An 18,225-nucleotide genomic window follows, 5' to 3' on the forward strand; every position below is an offset into this window, starting at 1 on the left:
CCGTCCCTTCAGGGGAAGAACCCCAAGTGCCAAATTCTGGGGCTCAGTGAGGTTTAGGTAAGGAGCAAGAGTGTGGTTGCCAGCCAGCTGGGTTGTCCCTCCTGGGCTGTCCCCACACGTGGGTTCCCCCTCCAGCCATCTTACCACTGTCACCTACTGCAGCGCTGGCACCAGCTGACCCCTTCTTGCCACCCACCCTATACAGGGAGGGGGGGGGGGGGGGGGGGCGTGTACCCAGCATGGTTAGTGGGGGATCAGGGGCTGGCCCAATTTTGGGTAGGGTGCATGTGGAGAGAGCCCAGCTTGGGGCACAGATGGAAGATGGGGGTTTCCCAGCTTTGGTGAGAGGATTCCAACCTGGATGAGGAACGTGGGAGGGGTCCCAGCTTAGGTGGGTGGGTATGGGGGGGGAAACAGTGGAAGGGGCCCAGCCTGGTTAGGTGGTGACTTGGGTTGGTCCTAGCTTGGATGAGGGGCACGCGGAGGACATGGGGGCATCCGGGAAGGGAGGGGCCGAGGCGGGCTGGGACCCCCCCATAGGCACCGAGCGCTGCCCGTCGCGGTGGGTGGGGTGTGGGGGGGAGTGTAGCTCACAGCGCTCTTAGGACCTCCGCGCCGCCAGGGGGCGCCCTGCAGGGAGGTGGTGCCGCCGCGGCCTATCCCACCCATATCAGCCTCGCACCGGAAGCGGCCTCCCTTTCCCGCAGGAGCGCAGCCATGGTGAGTGCGCGGCAGCGCCGCTTCCCGCCGCCATCCACCGCCATCTGCCGTCCCCTGTGGGCCGACGCCGCCCCCGCCGCGGCGCTGGGCACGAGGGAATCCACCGAGGGGCTGCGGGAGGGGCGGAAACCCGGGGACGGCTGGGGAGCGGGCGATGGGGGCGGCGGGCCTAGCGGCGGCCCCGCACTCTAACGCGTCCCGTCCCGTAGGCCCGCGGCCCGAAGAAGCACCTGAAGCGCGTGGCGGCGCCGAAGCACTGGATGCTGGACAAGCTGACGGGCGTCTTCGTGAGTGCGGGCCGGGGGGAGGGGCTCGGGGCTGGGGATGTGTGGGACCGGGAGCTCGGCTGCTCCCCTCGGGGATGGAGGTGGGCAGATCCGCACGGGGGTGGGTTTGTAAATTCTCAGTGCTTCTTGAGGCGGATCTGCTGCCCTGCGGGCAGGAGCGTGCTGCGAGAGCCGTCGGGCTGCTGCATGCCCCGTGTCGCTTTGTGCACCCATCCGAAGGCTCCTCTTCTCCTGCAGGCACCCCGTCCCTCCACAGGCCCTCACAAGCTGAGGGAGTGCCTCCCGCTGATCATCTTCCTGCGGAACAGGCTGAAGTATGCCCTGACCGGAGATGAGGTGAAGAAGATTTGTATGCAGAGGTTCATCAAGATCGACGGCAAAGTTCGCACCGACATCACCTACCCTGCAGGCTTCATGGGTGAGGTCCAGGGGGAGTGAGGATGGGTATGTTGTGTTGCTGAGAGGGCAGCATTGTGAGGCTGTGGGGTGGAAGGTGTCCTGGTGATGATGAGGGAGAGAGTGTCGTTCAGCAACTTTTATCTCCCATTTAAAGATGAGCTCTGTGCCGAGTTAGTGTTGGATAGCGTAGTCATTAACAGCTGCTATTTTATTTCTCTGAAATCAGATGTCATCAGCATCGAGAAGACAGGCGAACACTTCCGCTTGGTGTACGACACCAAGGGCCGGTTTGCTGTTCACCGCATCACAGCTGAAGAGGCCAAGGTGAGGAGCTGCAGCTTGGTGCCCCTTTGGGCTCAGCCGGGTGTTCCTGGGCCAGTGTTTGCTCCTTGGCATGTCCTGAACAGGAGCTGGTGGCTTTGAATGCAGAGTCCATGCCAGCCTTGAGAGGATCACTCGGGGCCTTCTGGGTTGGGGCGTGGAGCCTTTGCGGGGGAAAACGTGTTGGTGACGTGAGGGCAGCTCCCAGATGTACCCGCACATGTGTGGTCAGCTGCTGGCTGCTGCTGGCGTGGTTGGGTCGCCTTTACAGGGAGCTTTGCTCGTGGCGGTGGAACAGTCAAAACACTGCAGACTTAGAGCCACCACAGGCAACGCTGCTGCATGTGTCCCAGTTGTGTCCAGCCAGAGGTGCAGTGTGCAGCACGAAGAGGCTGCAGGGTGCATTTTTGGGCCCTTCCTAGAAGAGAACTGCTCACAAAATGAGGTGTTAAGGAGGGACTCCTGCACACCCTGCGTTAACCCAAGCACCTTGGCACCCCTGGCGTGTGGCGATGCAGAGGGAGAGCTGCTTGCTGGCTCTGGTGTTCATTCGGGGCCCTTCCATCCCCAGCAGTGCACTTTCACTTCTGGCTGCTGCTTTGTGTTGGGCTGTGAGTCCCAAGCTGGCTGAAAGTCGGAGTGCACTGAGGAGGGCTGCAGGTCTCGTGGGCCTCTCCTGCGTGGCCGTGGGCTTCAGGGCAGAGTGAGGGAAATGCTACGTGGGTGTACTTCCATAGGAAAATGCAGGCAGTGTTTGTGCAGAGGCTGAAAGCTGGGGAGCCTTGTCTGAGCAGGGGGCTGTGCTTTGCTTGCAGTACAAGCTGTGCAAGGTGAGGAAGATCTTTGTGGGCACCAAAGGAATCCCTCACCTGGTCACCCACGATGCCCGCACCATCCGCTACCCGGATCCCCTCATCAAGGTGAACGATACGATCCAGATCGACCTGGAGACGGGCAAGATCACAGACTTCATCAAGTTTGACACAGGTAGGTCGAGCATCCCCTGCAAGATGCTGCTCTCTTGGGAGAGTGGTGAGCAGTGCGGAAGCTGAAGGCAGCTGCCAGGCACCTGTGCTGTGAAGTAGAGAAGCAGCACCCTTGTGCTGGGAGTGGTGTTCCCTGGTGCAGCTGGAGCACCAATTCCTCCTGTGTCTGGGCACTGGGAGGCGTTTGGGTGAGGGGCTTCTGAACAACTCCCAAAGCAAGCAGGCACTGGGTAGAAGCTGCGGGAGAGGTTGCTTGAGGTTGCTCTGGTGGGGCTGAGAGAAAAGCTCTGGGCAGCCGGGGGAAGATTCCCTGCTCTCTGCTTTTAGAACAGGCTGCAGGAGGAGCTTTCAGCTGCCACTGTGAGCAGTCTGGGAATGCCCCCCTTGCACTGACACAAGTGAGAAGGGGATGGGGAATGTGTTGTATGGATGTTGGGACCAGAGGGCTGTGTGCCAGGGTTCCTGTGGGATGTTGGTGTTCCTCATGTCGATGCTCCTCTGCTCTCCCTCTCCCTGCCCTTCTGCCAGGCTCCTGAGGAGCACAAGCTCTTGTCACAGCCCCTTCTTTTTCCCCCGAGGGAACCTGTGCATGGTGACTGGCGGTGCCAACTTGGGCCGGATCGGGGTGATCACCAACCGGGAGAGACACCCTGGCTCCTTCGATGTGGTGCACGTGAAGGATGCCAATGGCAACAGCTTTGCCACCAGGCTCTCCAACATCTTCGTCATTGGCAAGGTAAGCCTGTGTGGGCTGGAGGGGGTTGCGTCCCCTCCTGTTCTTTCCATGCTGAGGGCTGAAGGCAGGAGTTGTGGGAGTCTTCTGTGGTCAGCTTCTGCCCACCTGTATGCCCCCAGAGTGAAGCAGGTGTGCTCCTCACAATTCTGCCTCCTCTGGGCTGACTGCTCTGAATTTATAGCCACCTTCCCAGAAGGGTTGGGGATGTTTTGAAGAGGAAACCCCATGCTGTTTTCTTCTTCAAGCTCGTGGCAGTTTGGAGCTGAGCGGTTCAGGTCACAAAATGATCTGGGCAAGCGTTCCATAGGAGCGTCCTCTCCTAGGGGCCTTGTGTATTGCCATCTCTGGATTCTTTAGTCCAGGTTGGAAAAGGTTCTGATGGCTTTGGCTGAATGCCTTCCCAGAGGACGTGAATGAAGGCTAATAGAAGGCCCATACACCACAGCTTCCTCAGGGCCTGCTGCTGAGTGAAGGACACCAAACTGTGCTTGTGGCCTGGCTCAGGCAGGGGCTGCCTCTTGCTGCTTTTCCTCGAGAGAGGGAGAACGTTACTTCCCTCTGAGTTCCTTGGTGTGACGTGGTTTCTTCTTTCAGGGCAACAAGCCATGGATCTCCCTGCCCCGTGGAAAGGGCATCCGCCTGACCATTGCTGAAGAGAGAGATAAGAGACTGGCAGCCAAACAGAGCAGCGGGTAAACTGCAGCTTGGGCCGGCTGTGGTCCTGAAAGTATGTCCAATTAAATTTTATTACCAAATTGGTGGCTGACAGTGTGGTCCAGACACGAGATCACGGGACGGAGCGCACTGTGCCAGGAAGGGGGTGTCCCCAGGTGGGGGTGGCAGTGCTGGAGGCTGGGCTGGCTATTGGCACCCCTGGGGCTGGGGAAGCAAAGGACAGCATGAGCCCCGCTGTGTCACCTCGGGGCTGGAAAGATCCTGCACAGGGCTTCAAGTGCTGGGGCTGTTTCTCTGTCAGGCTTAACTGAACTCAAGGCTTTTTGCCAGCCTAACTCCTCTCCTGCAGAATGTAATGAGCTCTTTCCATGTTAAGGCTAAGGGTGGGCATGCCCTCCCTTGGCTGTGGTCCTTGTTCTGCTCCTTTTCCCATGCGGGCCAGCCTCAGCCCTGAGGGAGAAGGAGGGACTGGGTAAGGGTGAGAGGTTCCTGCTCGACATCTCCAGCCCCCTGTCCCCACTACCTCCTCCTCCAGGTTACCTGCATCCCTGCTGTAGGTTGGGGCAGTGGGAAACACCCCCCAGGGCTGCATTGTTTTCATTTCCTGCAAGTTGTTCTGGGGAAAAATGGGCAAAATGGTGGGGGGGAAGCTGGTGTGCCTGTGGGGGGAGCGAGCTGTGGGGGGCTGCAGCCCTGCAGGCTGCCTGTGCTCTCCCTGTGCAGTGCTCCAGCCTCAGCCCCAGGGCTGGAGGAGGAGATGCAGCCATGGAGCTGAGGTGCACAGCCCCTGTCCCCAGCTGTTCACCCCCACCCCTTGGTCACCTCCTGCGGAGCACGGGGCTGCGCTCCTCTGGAAACCCTTGGTTTATGCATACATGAATAGCAGGGTGGAAGAAATAATTTATAACAGATAATTTGGGGTTATTTTTGCTGGACATGGAGCTCCTGTGCCAAACAATGGCTTCAGCTCCACCCCAGCAACTTCTGCAGCCAAAGTACCACCTTAAAGCAAACTACAGCATTCCTATAAAAATACCAGAGTAGCAAAAAATTAATTACACACACCACATAAAGACACTACAAGTCAAGTCTGTAAAATCGTGCCCTGTTGCACGCTAGTCCCTTTTCTCTCAAAGGAGCACATGGACATGCAAATAAAGATGCAAACACCACGTAAACACATTTATTCACACAGCTTCCCCTCCTCTTCCTTGCCCCAAAGGGCTGAGAACGCAGATGGGGAGAGCACCCCAACAGCAGTGTCAGAACAGCACACGAAGAGAGCAGAGCCCGAGCCCTCATGAAGATCCTCACATGTCACAGGAGAGCAGCACTTCCTCAGCACTGCCCTCTAAGGCTGCATTCAGCCCTGGCCCTCCTGCTGCAGGTGCACAGAGCTGCACATTAGCTCCCACCAGTCCTGAGCCAGGTGATCTGGGGGCCACTTCAAGTCCACAAGGTCCCACTCCTCCAGCCCTTACGTGGCAGGGGGCACAGCTGCAGCAGAGCAGCAGGGAGCAGCAGCCTCAGCCGCTGTCGACTGCCCCTTGCTTTTCCCAAATTCGATCACCAGCGGCTTCCCCTGCAGCCTGTACCCGTTCACCAAGAGCATCGCATCCTGGGCCGACTGAATATCTGCAAGGAAAAAGCAGAACAGTTCTCAACCTGCACCGTGAGCCAGCGCAGCCCTGGGGTCCCTGGCCCAACAAATCCAGCACGCAGCAGACCCCAGCCTGTTCTGACGACTCCCCCAGCCCACAGAAAAGAACGTGACCCGAGATGGAGGACAGGGAATGAATTCCCCTCCTCCTCCACGGAGCCAGCACCCTGGGGGAGATGGGGAGGAAGGGAGAGGCAGGAGGCAGAACTCACCAGGGAAGGTGATGAAGGCCTGACCCCGCATCCGGCCGCTCAGCAGGCGGAACTGGATGGGCGCGCTGCCCTCCTGCTGGAACCGGGCGAACAGCGACACCAGCTCCTTCATCGTCACACGAGGGCCCAAGTTCTTCACGTACAGCACCTGCCAGAGGTGGGGTCAGCTGGCCCGTGCCCCGCTAAGGGGTGTACTTCAACCCAGTCACTGCCACTGCAGAGTCCCCTTCCCCGTGCGTGCAGGCAGGAGCAAGCACCTCCAGGCAGCAGCCAGGCAGGAGCAAAGAGCCTTCACCTGCAGCGCTGGCTGGGAAGACGGATGAAGCGTGGCTCGTCTCCATGTACCTTGTTGGGCTCCCCAGGATGGTAGGAAGAAAACCGAGGTATATTGCGGAGTTCCTCCTCCGAGAGCCGGTTCTTGCAGATCTCCTCCTCTGGGATGAACTCCACGGGCTCCTTTATAGTCACGGGCCCTGGCGGGGGTTGGTGGGGTTTTGCTGGAGGAGGGCTGGGGCTTCCTTCCTGGCCTGGCTGCTCTTCCTGGTCAGGAGGTGATGACTCCTCAGTGACAGAGCCCTGCAGGGCGGGGGCAGGCAGCGAGCACGCGGCACTTGTGCTTGGTTGGACCTCTCCAGGCAGCTGCTTGCCCAGCACCTCTTGGTAAACACTCTCCAGGTGAACCATGGGGTCCTTCTCATCTCTTATCCTCTGAGTGTCATCTAATCCACAACACAAACACGGCGTGAGGGTGCACTTCTCCCCCCTCCCAGCTTAACGTCATCCCTTAACTTCCACCTGGACACAAGCCACTGACTGAACCTGGGGCCGGGAGCGATTCCAGCCTCCCCTGGGCTCCCTATCTCTGCGGTTCAAGTTTAAAAAGCAAAGGGGCCACTGCACCTCGCGACTCGACTCCAACCCGTGGAATTCCCAGCGATATCTCCTCCGCTCAATTAATTAAACGGACAGGAGGGCAGCGCGGATGGGGGCACACCTTGGTGGTAGAGCGCCCGCAGGAAGGAGTGGCGGTCCGTTCCTTGGAAGAGAGCGTTCTCGATCTCCATCTCCCTGCGGCTCAGCTGCTTGCTGCCCGCGAACCGCTGGGGCAGTGCCAGGATGCGCTGCCTCTCGTCCATCTTCTCCCGGATGGCATCCAGGCGCTCCTGCGTGGCCTCGGGGGCCGCTCCCAACCCGGAGCGCTGCAAAGAAAGGGACCGGGACGCTCAGCACCTCCTGCGGGAGCAGCCAGCGCTCAGCCGCGGGGACGCTCCGGTTGGAGCACCGGCTGAGAGCTGCGGGGGTTCGGCCCCGACAGGCGAAGGCTCTGGGAGTCGCTGCGGCCCGGCGGTGCTTCTAGGGCTGTTACCTTCCCCGCAGCGCGGTTCCTCCATAGCGCGATCTCGGGGTCCGACAGCCCCAGCTCCCGCAGCGCCGCGGTTTCTTTGTCGCTTTCCTGCAGCGCTCGGAACTGGGACAGGGTCAGGGCCCCCGCCGCCGCCTCCCCGAAGGGTCTGTAGAACGCAGCCGGAGCGAAGCACCTCCGCTTCGACTTACACCTGGAACCCCGAGCAGCACAACCCCCGGGCGCTGAGCGGGGACGGGCAGGAGGAGCCGTGGGCCCCCCCCTCCGCCCCCCCCGGCCGGGACTCACCGCTCGATGGAGGCCGAAGTGTCGAGCTGCTGCTGCAGGAGGCTCTTCAGCTGCCTCTCCCCCTCCGTCTCCAGCTCCTCCAGCAGCAGCTCATCGCTGCACACGTTGCTGCTCACCCTGCGCCGGGCAGAACAGCGCTCAGCACGCGGCCCCGCCGCCCCCCCCCCCCAACCGGAGCCCCCGCTCACCTCCTCATGGCCGCGCCGCTCCCCGCTGCTGCCGCCCCCGCCCGGGACTCCAACTCCCAGCAGCACCCGCGGCGGACGGCGGCGGTGCGAGGCCGCGGGGAGGCGGAGCGCGGAAGAGACGAGCGCCACCTGGCGGCGGGGAGGACGAAGCGACGCGGTGACAGCGCTCAGCCCGGACGAGAAAACGCAAGGCGCCTTATGAGCGCGTTGTTATTGACAGCGACAGCGCTGTCTCGCGTCTTCGCAGCAACGCTTGCTCCGTGTTTTCCTCTACCCTTGCAACGCGACACGCCCAGAATCACAGCAGAAGGAACACTTCTCCACTTGCACAGCTGTTTTTAATTAAACACAACTCCTGCGTACAGGCGTTCTGGGAACACGTGAAGCTACGAACACAACAGCAGTTCATGCCAAAAGGAAACGAGCTCCGCTTTCAGAAGCAGAAGTGTACCCCATTAACAGCCACGCGGTCACGGGGGGGAGGCCGAGTCTGTCAGACTCCTCCCAACAACAGCTGTGTGTCAAACCGTTCCTGCAAGGACCCAAAGAGCAGCACACAAGCTGTGATTGCACTGGAGGGCTGAGCTGGGAGCCCAGCTGCGAGGGCACAGCGCTCCCATTGCTCTGGGCAGCAGCTGTGTATCCCCCCATCACAAAGAACAGCGAACAGAAGCACCCACGGCTGCAGGAGCTTCACGCCTCAGACACCGCAGAGAGGAACTTGGGAATTTAAAACGAAAGACATTTATTGCAATTAAAAAAAAAAAAAAAAAAAAAAAAGAACAACAACAACAAAAAAAGAGTGGATGACAAGCAGGCCCCCACCAACCTCTTCTCTGGGGGGGTTTGAGGGTAACGCTGTGAACTCGGCGTCCTTCAATCGAACGTGATCCGGAAGCTGCGCTCCTGCTCCTTGCGACGGCTCTCGCAAACCTTCGTCACCTCCTCCACCTTCCTCTGCAGCAAAGCTGGGGGGGAGGGAAGGGGAGAGAACAGCGGTCACTCTCACACCCACCCCAAGCACGGCCCTGCCCCAGCAGCGAGAACGCGTTTCCCATCTTGACAGAGGAGAACTCAAGACGGGGCGCTGCCAGCTCTCCAAGCACCGTGCGTCCCAGAAGCAGCGCAGGGCCCCGGGGCCGGGCAGGCAGCACAGCAAAGCTCTGCCAGGGCTTGGTGCAGCGCCAGGGCACAGAGGCACGGAGCAGAGCGAAGCTCCCTGCACAGGAGCTGCAGCTGACGGAAGGCAGCCGCCTCCTCGGGGCATTCCCTGTGCCTGCCTCACGCTCCAGCAGATTCCAGGTCAGCCCGTCTGCTGGAAGCACGCGCGTCTTTCCCTGCAGGATGGCAGCCACAAGAAGCTTTTAGCTGCAAACAGAGGCAGGAGCGCCGTGCCACAGAGATGCAGATCGCTTTCAGTCACATTACAGATAACTTGTTACACGTTTCCAAATCAGCGATCTGCAAATAAGCCACGGATCGACTCTCAGCTTTAAGTGCAGCAGGCACAGCAATATACTCTTGGCACAACCTAGAGCAGTGTTTAATTTAATTTCATGAAAGCTTATCAGAAGTTACTCAACAGGGCTCCAGCATTATGTCAGTCTGAGGTCTGGAGATATTCCAGTTGAAGTTTTAATTTCGCAGCGTGCCAAGCCCAGAATCTTCCAGTACCATATTAAGCAACACATTTCGGTTTGTCAGTTTGCAAAAAAAAAAAAAAAAACCACCGTGTGCACAAGTGGCTGTGGCATAAAATGACACTCTGCTTTCGCTGTCTCCCACAGCTCAACTCAGAACCCTGCTGTACCGAAGGAAGCCATTCCCGTTTCTCCTGGGAGGAGAAGGCAGCTCAGAACAAGGCAGAATCCGAGTTCTCCTGCCAGTGAGGCCGCCCCGGGGATGCAGCATCAGCAGTGTGTGCTCAGCAAGCCCGTTCGTGTCAGCGTAAGCCAAGCTGAACAAGCAACAGGAATCTGAAGTACCCCCGTTGCACGTAATTCTTAATCAAGTCAGACTAGTTCACCACTGCCCGCTCCTAGCACAGATCGTTATCATCGCCTGCTGCAGGACGCCCCGGGGGTGTTTCAAGGGAAATGAAACTGATAAAGAAACCTCCTGCTATTTTCTAGCATTCTGTGCAGTCAGCAGCCTGGTGCTAGAGGAGCAAGGCCACGACGAAGGCACGTGTGGAGCGCGAGCGTTAGCATTTCTCTTCTAGAAGAAAGGCAAATTTAATTCTGACCTAAGCAAGCCAACACCACTGCTGGTTTTGTTTTGAAATCAGTGCCAGCGTGCCTGCTCCCAGCCAGGAGCTGCACCGGGTGAGGGCAGCGTCACTGCACTGCACTGCACTGAGACCACTCGGTGCTGCTGAGAGCTCTGCTCCTCATCCTGCAGTGCCCCCTGCAGCTGCTAACATCTGCCAGGACCAAAACCACGCGCAATTCCCAAATCCCTCTCGTGGACATAATCCCTATTAGGAAAGTTCCTTTCTTTTTTGGTCTTTGGTGTTGAGCCCCAGAAGCAAGACGGTGAATTGGCTGAAGGAATCCAAGCCAATTAACAGCAACTACAGTACCAAATCATCACTATCAATTAAGTCTGCTCTGCGTTACTTCTCAAGTGACTGCTACTGTCACATTTCCACGTGTTGTGGCACTTCTGCAGAGGCTTTTAGTGCACATCAGGAGAATCCAAGGAGAAGATTCATTGAATACCAGAATCATAGAATGGCTTGGGTTGGAAGGGACCCCAAGGACCATCAAGTTCCAACTCCCTGGACACAGGCAGGGCCACCAACCTCCAAATCTGGTACTAGACCAGGCTGCCCAGGGCTCCATCCAACCTGGTCCTGAGCACCTCCAGGGACAAGACATCCACAGCCTCTCTGGGCAGCCTGTGCCAGCACCTCACCCCTCTCTCTGTGAAATTCCCCTGACATCCCATCTAAACCTTCCCTCCTTGAGCTAAAAACCATTCCCCCTTGTCCTATCACCATCTACCCTCATAAAAAGTTGATTCCTCTCCTCCTGTTTATAATCCCCTTTTAAATACTGGAAGGCTGCAATGAGGTTTCCCTGGATCCTTCTCTTCTCCAGGCTGAACAAGCCCAGCTCCCTCAGTCTTCATAGGGGAGGTGCTCCAGCCCTCTGATAGTCTTCGTGGCCCTCCAGATTCCTCAGTGACCTCCAGGAACTCATTTCTAACCAGGTACGTGCTTTATATTTACATTCCCCAAGAGCTGCAAGATGACTCTCACCTGAGTTCTGGTCAATCCATTGCAGGGAATCCATGTGCGCATTCAAAATCTTACAGATCTGCTGAAGCTAAACAGAAAGAGAGGGTGTGAGTTACTGTAACTTTAAAACTGAGAGCAGGACAGGACAGCCTGCTGGACCCTGCCTTTGGAATGCAAAGCAATCCAGTTTCTCACATGTACAGCTCTCCCAACACAGCATTTCTGCCATGCAGCAGCTGCACTGCTTTGCTTCTCTTTGCCATCAAGAAAACAAATGGATTCAGAGCGCGCCTGTGGCTCAGTTTTAGTCAAATTCAGACTTAAGATGCACCCCAGTGTGAACCTTAGCCTTCAGCTGCAAAAAGGGACGAGATAAAAACCTCAGCCTAAACCAGCAAAGGGCCATTCTTAACAAAAAAAGCCTCTCAGTAAAGAGTGAAGAGATACAAGGAGTATCGAGATCAATGTAATACAGATCAAAAAGGGAGTAATTTGGACCCTGTTTTCAAAAGGACACAAAAGCAGTATAGAAGAAGTATTGACAGTTGGTGCTTTTTGCAGAAAATGCTCCAGCAGAACCCAGGATCCGAGTTAAGAAATGTCTCTGAATCCAGTTGTCCATTCAAGAATTACACCAGAAGCAGAAAGACAGAGTTCACTGCGGGGTAACTACGCAGCCAGGTTGGCCTGCATTGCTTTATCACGCAAGCCTCACCAGAGAACCAACGAACGATGAAACAAAATGCTTCTCCTAGGCTGAGACTAAAAGCAGAGCATCCAGCAGCAGGCAAACCAAGTGTCAGCACTTGGTTTATAGCCTGGGTCTCTTTTAGCACACACATAACACAGCTTGGATTTACCGGGTCGCTGGTGTCTGCCGGGCGCCCCGAGGTGTTCAGGTGCTCGATGATGTCCTTGAGATCCTGTGCCATGCGCTTCAGCTGAGCATCGATGTTTTCAGCCAGCTTATAGCTGCAAGATGCGTGGGGACAAGTGTCAGAGCATTCAAAGTGGACTTGAGAAGACCTGCTCCCAGTCACGCTAACTGCAGGCAATCACAACGAGCATCCACGCCTCTCAACCAGGGCATGGCAGATCCTGAAACAGCACAGATGAGAGAACTCCTCGGTCTCTCGCCCTGTCAGATACCTGGAGACAGGTACAGGACATTGCTGAAGCCTTTCTGGATGGTTTTGTCATAGTTGAAGTAACCACCTGGTCCAGATTCTTCAAGGTTTGCATCTCTTGAACCAGATAACTCTCTAATGACCCCACTACAGTTCAACACTTGCAAGGATGCCTGACCTGCACGTCGTGCATTCTGCTCTCATCACTTCTACCACTAGTTTTATTTTATTTTATTTTTTTTAAGATCATTCCTAAATAAGTAACACCTTCCTAGACACCTGATTAGACCAGTATCCACCAAAGCAGTTTCCATGCTGATTTAAGAGCTTCCAACTGCAATTCCCATATTTCTAATACGTAAAACAGGACATAAACCAGGATTACGTATTTGAAGAAAGTCACTGACAATTAAGTATTATCCCACATCCCCGTTTCTGACTGATCACCACAACAGTCTCTTTGTCACATGTTCCAAACAGATCTCTCTTACGTCCTCTCCCGTTCTTCATCCGCATGCTGCAGGTAAATGGTCCCGCTCTGCTCCTTCACAGACTCCTCCAGAGGGGTCAGCAAATCTTCAAGTTCCTTTTGCTGAGACAGAATGAAGTCCAGCTCCTGATCCAGCCTGAAAAGGACAACGGGAAAAGATTCAGCACAACTTGGGGCAGGCTGACGTTCTAGAGCTTCCATGCAACGCAAGATGATGGAGAGTAAGAACAAACAACAAGAGAAGTCCATCTCAAGTGCTCGTAGTTTCTCACCTCTTCTGATCAAGCTTCACTTTCTCTACTTCTCTGTGTAGTGAAGTAATCTGGAAATAGAAGGCAATTACACCAGGAAAATTCGTAAGAAATGGAATGCAGATATAACCCAGGTATAATTTACATTTTTTTTTTAAAGCAGAAAGTCTTTATCACTTGACAGCTTGCCATGTCTGTAATATAAGGCCTCTAATGAACTTAGCAAGCAGAACCAGGCTGGCTGCCCCCTGACCTTCTCTCCGTTCTCTATGAGCATCCGATCCCAGGCGTTCACTTGTGTAGCCTGATGAAGGAAGTGCTTCTCTTGATCCTCCAGCTCCAGGCTCCACTTGTTTATCAGACTCTCCAGCTGGGCATATGTCATCACTGGAGGTGCACTGAGAGGAAAGCCGGGACAGCACAGAATACAAGGTCAAAAATCAAAGCAGAACCTTGACAACCCTAGGTCCCCTTCCCTCCACCAGTTCCCAGCACTAATACTGCCCCTTGCCCAAGTCAGGAGGCAGCTGCACCAAAATATTCACCTGGTTGTTGTTGTGGTTATAGCAGCTGTAGAAGTCACGGCTCCGACAGTACCAGTTGTAGTTAATGGCTTAAGGTTCAAAGCAAAGCTGGAAGCAGAAGTGCCTGAAAGAAGAAAGTCAGATCCAGCAACAGAAGAGGACATCTGCCTTGCAACAAATCAAGGACGGGCTCCACATGCAGCTCAGCCACAGTGCTTTATGAGCTCAGACACATCCCCTTAACAAAAAGCAAACCCCCCCCCCATGTGTCGGGAAGGGCACGAAGCACTCCTTGGCACAGTTACCAGAAGTGGACTGTAAATACTTGACTAGTGGCTCGAATAAAACCAGGAAGCAGCAGCCTGCACTTCACGTGGCCCACATCCCTCTCCAGCTCCTTGTGCTTTACTATCAGAGCTAACAATTCTAACAGCACATCCAGCTGCTGCAGCACACCATTGCTGCTACAGTGAATTCTGCAGAAGAGATTCCCACGTTCCCACAACGTACAGGAGCACCTATCAGACAGTGCCATCGCTCAGCCCTACTGCACTTTCACCACAGGTCTACATTCTCCAGTGACTCCAGACATAAGCTTTAGGAATACCCTGAGAGCTGAGCAGCAGCCACATCATTACACTGACAGGGAACTGCATCCAGGAGAGGATGCTCCATCCTGAACCCGAACGCTGCAGCAGCAAATTCCAAAGCAGATTTTCACACGTGGCTTGCCACTTCAATACAGCACTTAGCACCCGGATGGGGGAAAAGAAAAGTTTGTGAAGTTCAGCACTTGGAAACTTATAATATGGAAGAAACAGCTTAATGGGGTGCAATCAAAATGTAAATTCTCTCACCAACCACCCCCGCAATCCCTGGCCTTTCCCTTTCCTCCTATCCCCGGAGCAAAGTCTCTCCCTAGGCTCTCACAGCAATCCTGCATCTACACAGACAGGCCAGGGACGGAGCAGCTCATCTCTTTACTTTGCTCACTCCAGACTGGAACTTCAAAGCCCTGCAGGCTTTCACCCAAAGGCTCTTTGCTGTGGACAGACTCTCAGAAGTCATAAGTAACCGTGAGTGTGGGGAGATGAAGGAGGAGGACGACAAAGAAACACTGTGCTGTTTTCGGTTACTGGAGAACACGACAAATCAGCACTGCTGTGCTGCTGCACCAGCACAGCCCTTTACAAAGCCACTAGAAGGAAGCCAGGCTTCTTTATCTTCACTGATTTTTCAGCATCTGGTTCTTACTAGTGGCAGTGCTGGTTGCTGCAGCCGTTGTTCCAGGAGGCTTTAATCCAAATCCAGACGTCCCAAGACCGGTCGTACCAGTGGAAGGGGCACCGACTGCAACCAGAAGACAGCATTACAGTTTGTATAACCCACTGAATATAGTTCCCCGTTAAAAAACAGAATTTCTGAAGCTCCTTGGGAGCAGCTACGAAAGGCAGCCAACGAAAAGAGCAGCTGCCCTTACAATCACCCCCATCACCACAGCATCTGCTGCTCCACTGCAGGCAGACAGCACCAACCACGCTGCTCACTGATTCCCTCCTGTACAGAACATCTGCGTGCTGTGACTTACGGGAGAGGCCCGTGCTGGTGGATGAGGCTGGCGCTGAAGAACTGGCTATAGATGCAAACAGCACAGGGCCCGTGGAACCAAGGAGGGGAGCTGTGCTGGCAGCCGTCGTCGTAGATGCCGTGGTTGTTACTGCAAACAGAAGAAGTGCAGATGTTGTGCAGGCAGAGCCCATTGGGTTTTCATACTCTTCAGAAGAAGCACACTATGAATGGGACACAAATTGGCCTAATTGCACCAGCTCTTTAAGGATGCAAGAGGATTTTGACCTGTTTTCCCTGTATTCTACTTGAACCTTCTCTTCTCCCCATCTAGCTTTTAAATTTGGGGTTCCTTTCCATCACGCTCAGACAGGTGTACAGAGCAGGACTTTGCATCAGACAAAAAAAATGTAGCACATTAATCAAGTTCAAGATCTCACACAGATTACCAATGCCATTGCAAGCTCACAATAACAAAGCATTCCAACCCACATCCAGATTCCAGTTCGGAGAACTATAGGCAGGACAAAATATTCACCAAGTCCTGAGTAATTATTTCCTACCATTTTTTTTTCCCTACCTCCCAGTTTGCCTCCAAAGGACAGAGTGGGTCCCTGGCTGGTGCTGGCAGTCAGTGTTGCTGTGGGTGCACTAGTGGCTGCTGTTGAAATCAACGATCCGAAGTTTAGACCTGAGGTAAGAGCAGTGTAAGTAGAAAGGAAAGATGAACCTCTTTCTACGGAGAAACTGATCACAGTATTCAAGTTAGTGGAAGAGAATAAGCAAAACATTAATATTTAATGTAGCAAATGCTCCGCTTTAACCAGGAATGGAACTCGAGATAGCAAGCTTGGTACTTAAAAGGCTTCAACAGATGGACATCACCCTCACCCGTGAGCCAGCGACCTTCTGCTAAGAAACACCCATCACAGCCATCGCTTTATTCCACACCAGCAGAAGGATCAGATCTCAGGAAGCACCCACCACCCCCAACCACGCTCCTGGTGACAGCTCCCACCCCCCAAGCCCGGGCGCTCACCAGAGGTCTGCCCCCCGAGGCTGAAGGGAGCTGCAGGCTGCGCCGTGCTTCCTAAGCTGGCGGCGGTGGTGGTGGTGGCAGCAGCAGGTGCTGCTCCAAAGGTCAATCCCGTGGGCGCCGCCTGCGGAGCCGCAGTGCTCGTGGCACCGATGGTGAAGCCGGTGGTTCCCGCTTGAGTTGTGGTGCCGCTGGAAAAAGTGAAGCCTCCGGTTGTGCCAGGCTGGGCGGTGCTGGTGGTGGTGGTGGCGGCGGCAACTCCGAACACGAAGCCAGAAGGGGCTGCTGCTTGACTCGAGGGCACGCTGGTGGGTGCAGAGGTGCCAAACCCGAAGCCTCCCGTGATTCCGGTAGCTTGAGTTGTGCTAGTGCCTCCGAAGTTTAGTTTTGGTGCGTTTCCCCTATAAAAGGGGAAAAAAGGAAGAGCAATGAGCCCGTGTGTTTAAGTCACGCACCCAGTGAAATACTGACTCGGCTTTGTTACTGACCACTTGCTGACGAAACAACAGGAAACCTTTCAGAAAGATGGACACTTGGCCAGATTGGATTTCTGTTCTGACAAAGGCTGCATTACAAGCCCTGCCATCTGTAATGCCATCTCCTTATATCGGTACTCCACGCACCAACACATTATAAGACACCTGCAGTAGTACCAATGAAGCTGTTAACTCTGCTCCTGGGCCCCCTTTTCATTTCCTCCACCTGAGGCTGTTCTTTCCATCACCTTTTCCCACTCGCCACCACCTCAGCTCCCTCCCCGCTGCTCTCACGCAGCCAGTTTCTCTAACAGAGAATCTCAAGAACCATTTGAAACGTCCTCATTTCCACAGAGCGGTCCCACTTGGCCAGGGAGACACCCTAAGTGCTACAGAGCTTGATCACGGAGGAGAAAAAAGAAGACATTTGCTCTTAGAACTCACCCCTTCCTCATGCAAACAGTGGGGACTCAGAGGGAAACGCAGAAGTGAGCCTATGTTCCTGGCTGGGATGGCTCCCCGCAGAGTCAACCTACTTACATTGCTGCCCCATGCCTTGCTGAGGAGACACCTAACAGACCAGGAGGCTGCCATAGGAAATGGAAATATCACCTGAAGAGTCACCGTGTTTAGCTGACGTGATAGTTGACTGCCTACAGAGCAATCCAGCCAGGAATGAACTGAGGCTAGAAACCAGTGTCACCATGGCTGCTGCGTTGTGACTTTGTGCAGACCACCCTATTGCACAGCTTCCCCCCAGCGCACGGAGCCTGCTCGAGGTTCAAGCTGATTGAGCACAAGGAAGGACGCGCTAACAAACGCTGCCGTAGCGTGACAGCATTGCGCGCTTCGGAAATAACCCGTTGCAGACCCAGGTTGAACACGAGGAAAAGGTTCTTCACCAGGGGGCTGCGGCCGTCGCCCTGAGCTGCTGCTTCTCAAGGAGCGCTGGGACAACGCCCTCAGACACGAGGCCTGGTTTTCGGATGGAGCCAGGAGCTGGGCTCGCCGATCCTCCTGGGTCCCCCCCAGCTCAGGATGCTGGGCGACTGCTCCACGAACCGGCGCAGCCACAAGGCCTCGCTAAAAGCACGCGAGCAGGCACCGAGCCCGGGGCACCCGGAGCCACCGAGCCCCGCCCCGCACCCCCCAGGGGCCGCCCCGCTCCTCGCAGCCCGGCTCGCCCCGACCCTCGGCCCTCACCCGAGCGGGAAGACGCTGGCAGCCGAGGCGGCGGCGGTGGCGGCGGCGGTGGCGGCGGGCGTCCCGAAGCTGAAGCCGGTGGGCTGGGCGCTGCTGGCCGGCGTGCTGAAGGAGAAGAGCGCGGCGGGCTGGCTGCTGGCGGGCGTCGGAGCCGCGGAGCCGAACGTGAAGCCCGCGGAAGGGGCGGGCGTGAAGGAGAAGCCGGTGGCCGCGGTGGTGCTGGCGGCCGTCTTCGGCGTGCTGAAGGAAAAGCCGCCTCCCGCCGGGGTCGAGCCGAAGTTGAACTGGCTCATGGCGTAACGAGCCGCGAGAAGAGATGTATAAAAGGACCGCGCCCGGGGCGCAGCTACCGAGCGCTGCCCGGGAAGACGCACGCGGCCCGGTAAGCCAAGACCCCCACAGCCGCCAACAGCCGCGCACGCAGATGACGCACTTGACGCATGCGCCCCACAGCTGGCCAACCGCCGGCCCCGCTT

At 56.0% G+C, this 18,225-nt stretch overlaps 3 protein-coding genes across 3 annotated transcripts; 1 reads left to right on the forward strand and 2 right to left on the reverse strand.

The window, feature by feature from the left end:
• RPS4X (ribosomal protein S4, X-linked) lies at positions 555-4,204 on the forward strand. Its single transcript, XM_021405784.1, has 7 exons — positions 555-720; positions 930-1,007; positions 1,245-1,425; positions 1,633-1,730; positions 2,543-2,714; positions 3,292-3,449; positions 4,044-4,204. The coding sequence occupies exons 1-7, from the start codon at positions 718-720 to the stop codon at positions 4,143-4,145; spliced, it is 792 nt and encodes a 263-aa protein (XP_021261459.1). The 5' UTR covers positions 555-717; the 3' UTR covers positions 4,146-4,204.
• Positions 5,280-8,001, reverse strand: RBM41 (RNA binding motif protein 41). The gene is made up of 7 exons (XM_021405777.1): positions 7,836-8,001; positions 7,648-7,764; positions 7,363-7,552; positions 6,991-7,195; positions 6,342-6,715; positions 5,997-6,144; positions 5,280-5,759 (listed from the first exon to the last, which is right to left on the reverse strand). Exons 1-7 carry the CDS (start codon positions 7,841-7,843, stop codon positions 5,602-5,604), a joined length of 1,200 nt encoding a protein of 399 aa, XP_021261452.1. The 5' UTR covers positions 7,844-8,001; the 3' UTR covers positions 5,280-5,601.
• Positions 8,152-18,200, reverse strand: NUP62CL (nucleoporin 62 C-terminal like). The gene is made up of 12 exons (XM_021405776.1): positions 17,750-18,200; positions 16,074-16,471; positions 15,615-15,725; positions 15,057-15,185; positions 14,723-14,818; positions 13,490-13,592; positions 13,198-13,342; positions 12,966-13,015; positions 12,695-12,829; positions 11,937-12,048; positions 11,098-11,164; positions 8,152-8,803 (listed from the first exon to the last, which is right to left on the reverse strand). Exons 1-12 carry the CDS (start codon positions 18,040-18,042, stop codon positions 8,712-8,714), a joined length of 1,731 nt encoding a protein of 576 aa, XP_021261451.1. The 5' UTR covers positions 18,043-18,200; the 3' UTR covers positions 8,152-8,711.

Source organism: Numida meleagris, chromosome 8 (assembly GCF_002078875.1).
Source record: "Numida meleagris isolate 19003 breed g44 Domestic line chromosome 8, NumMel1.0, whole genome shotgun sequence".
In the NCBI taxonomy this organism is placed as follows: domain Eukaryota; kingdom Metazoa; phylum Chordata; class Aves; order Galliformes; family Numididae; genus Numida; species Numida meleagris.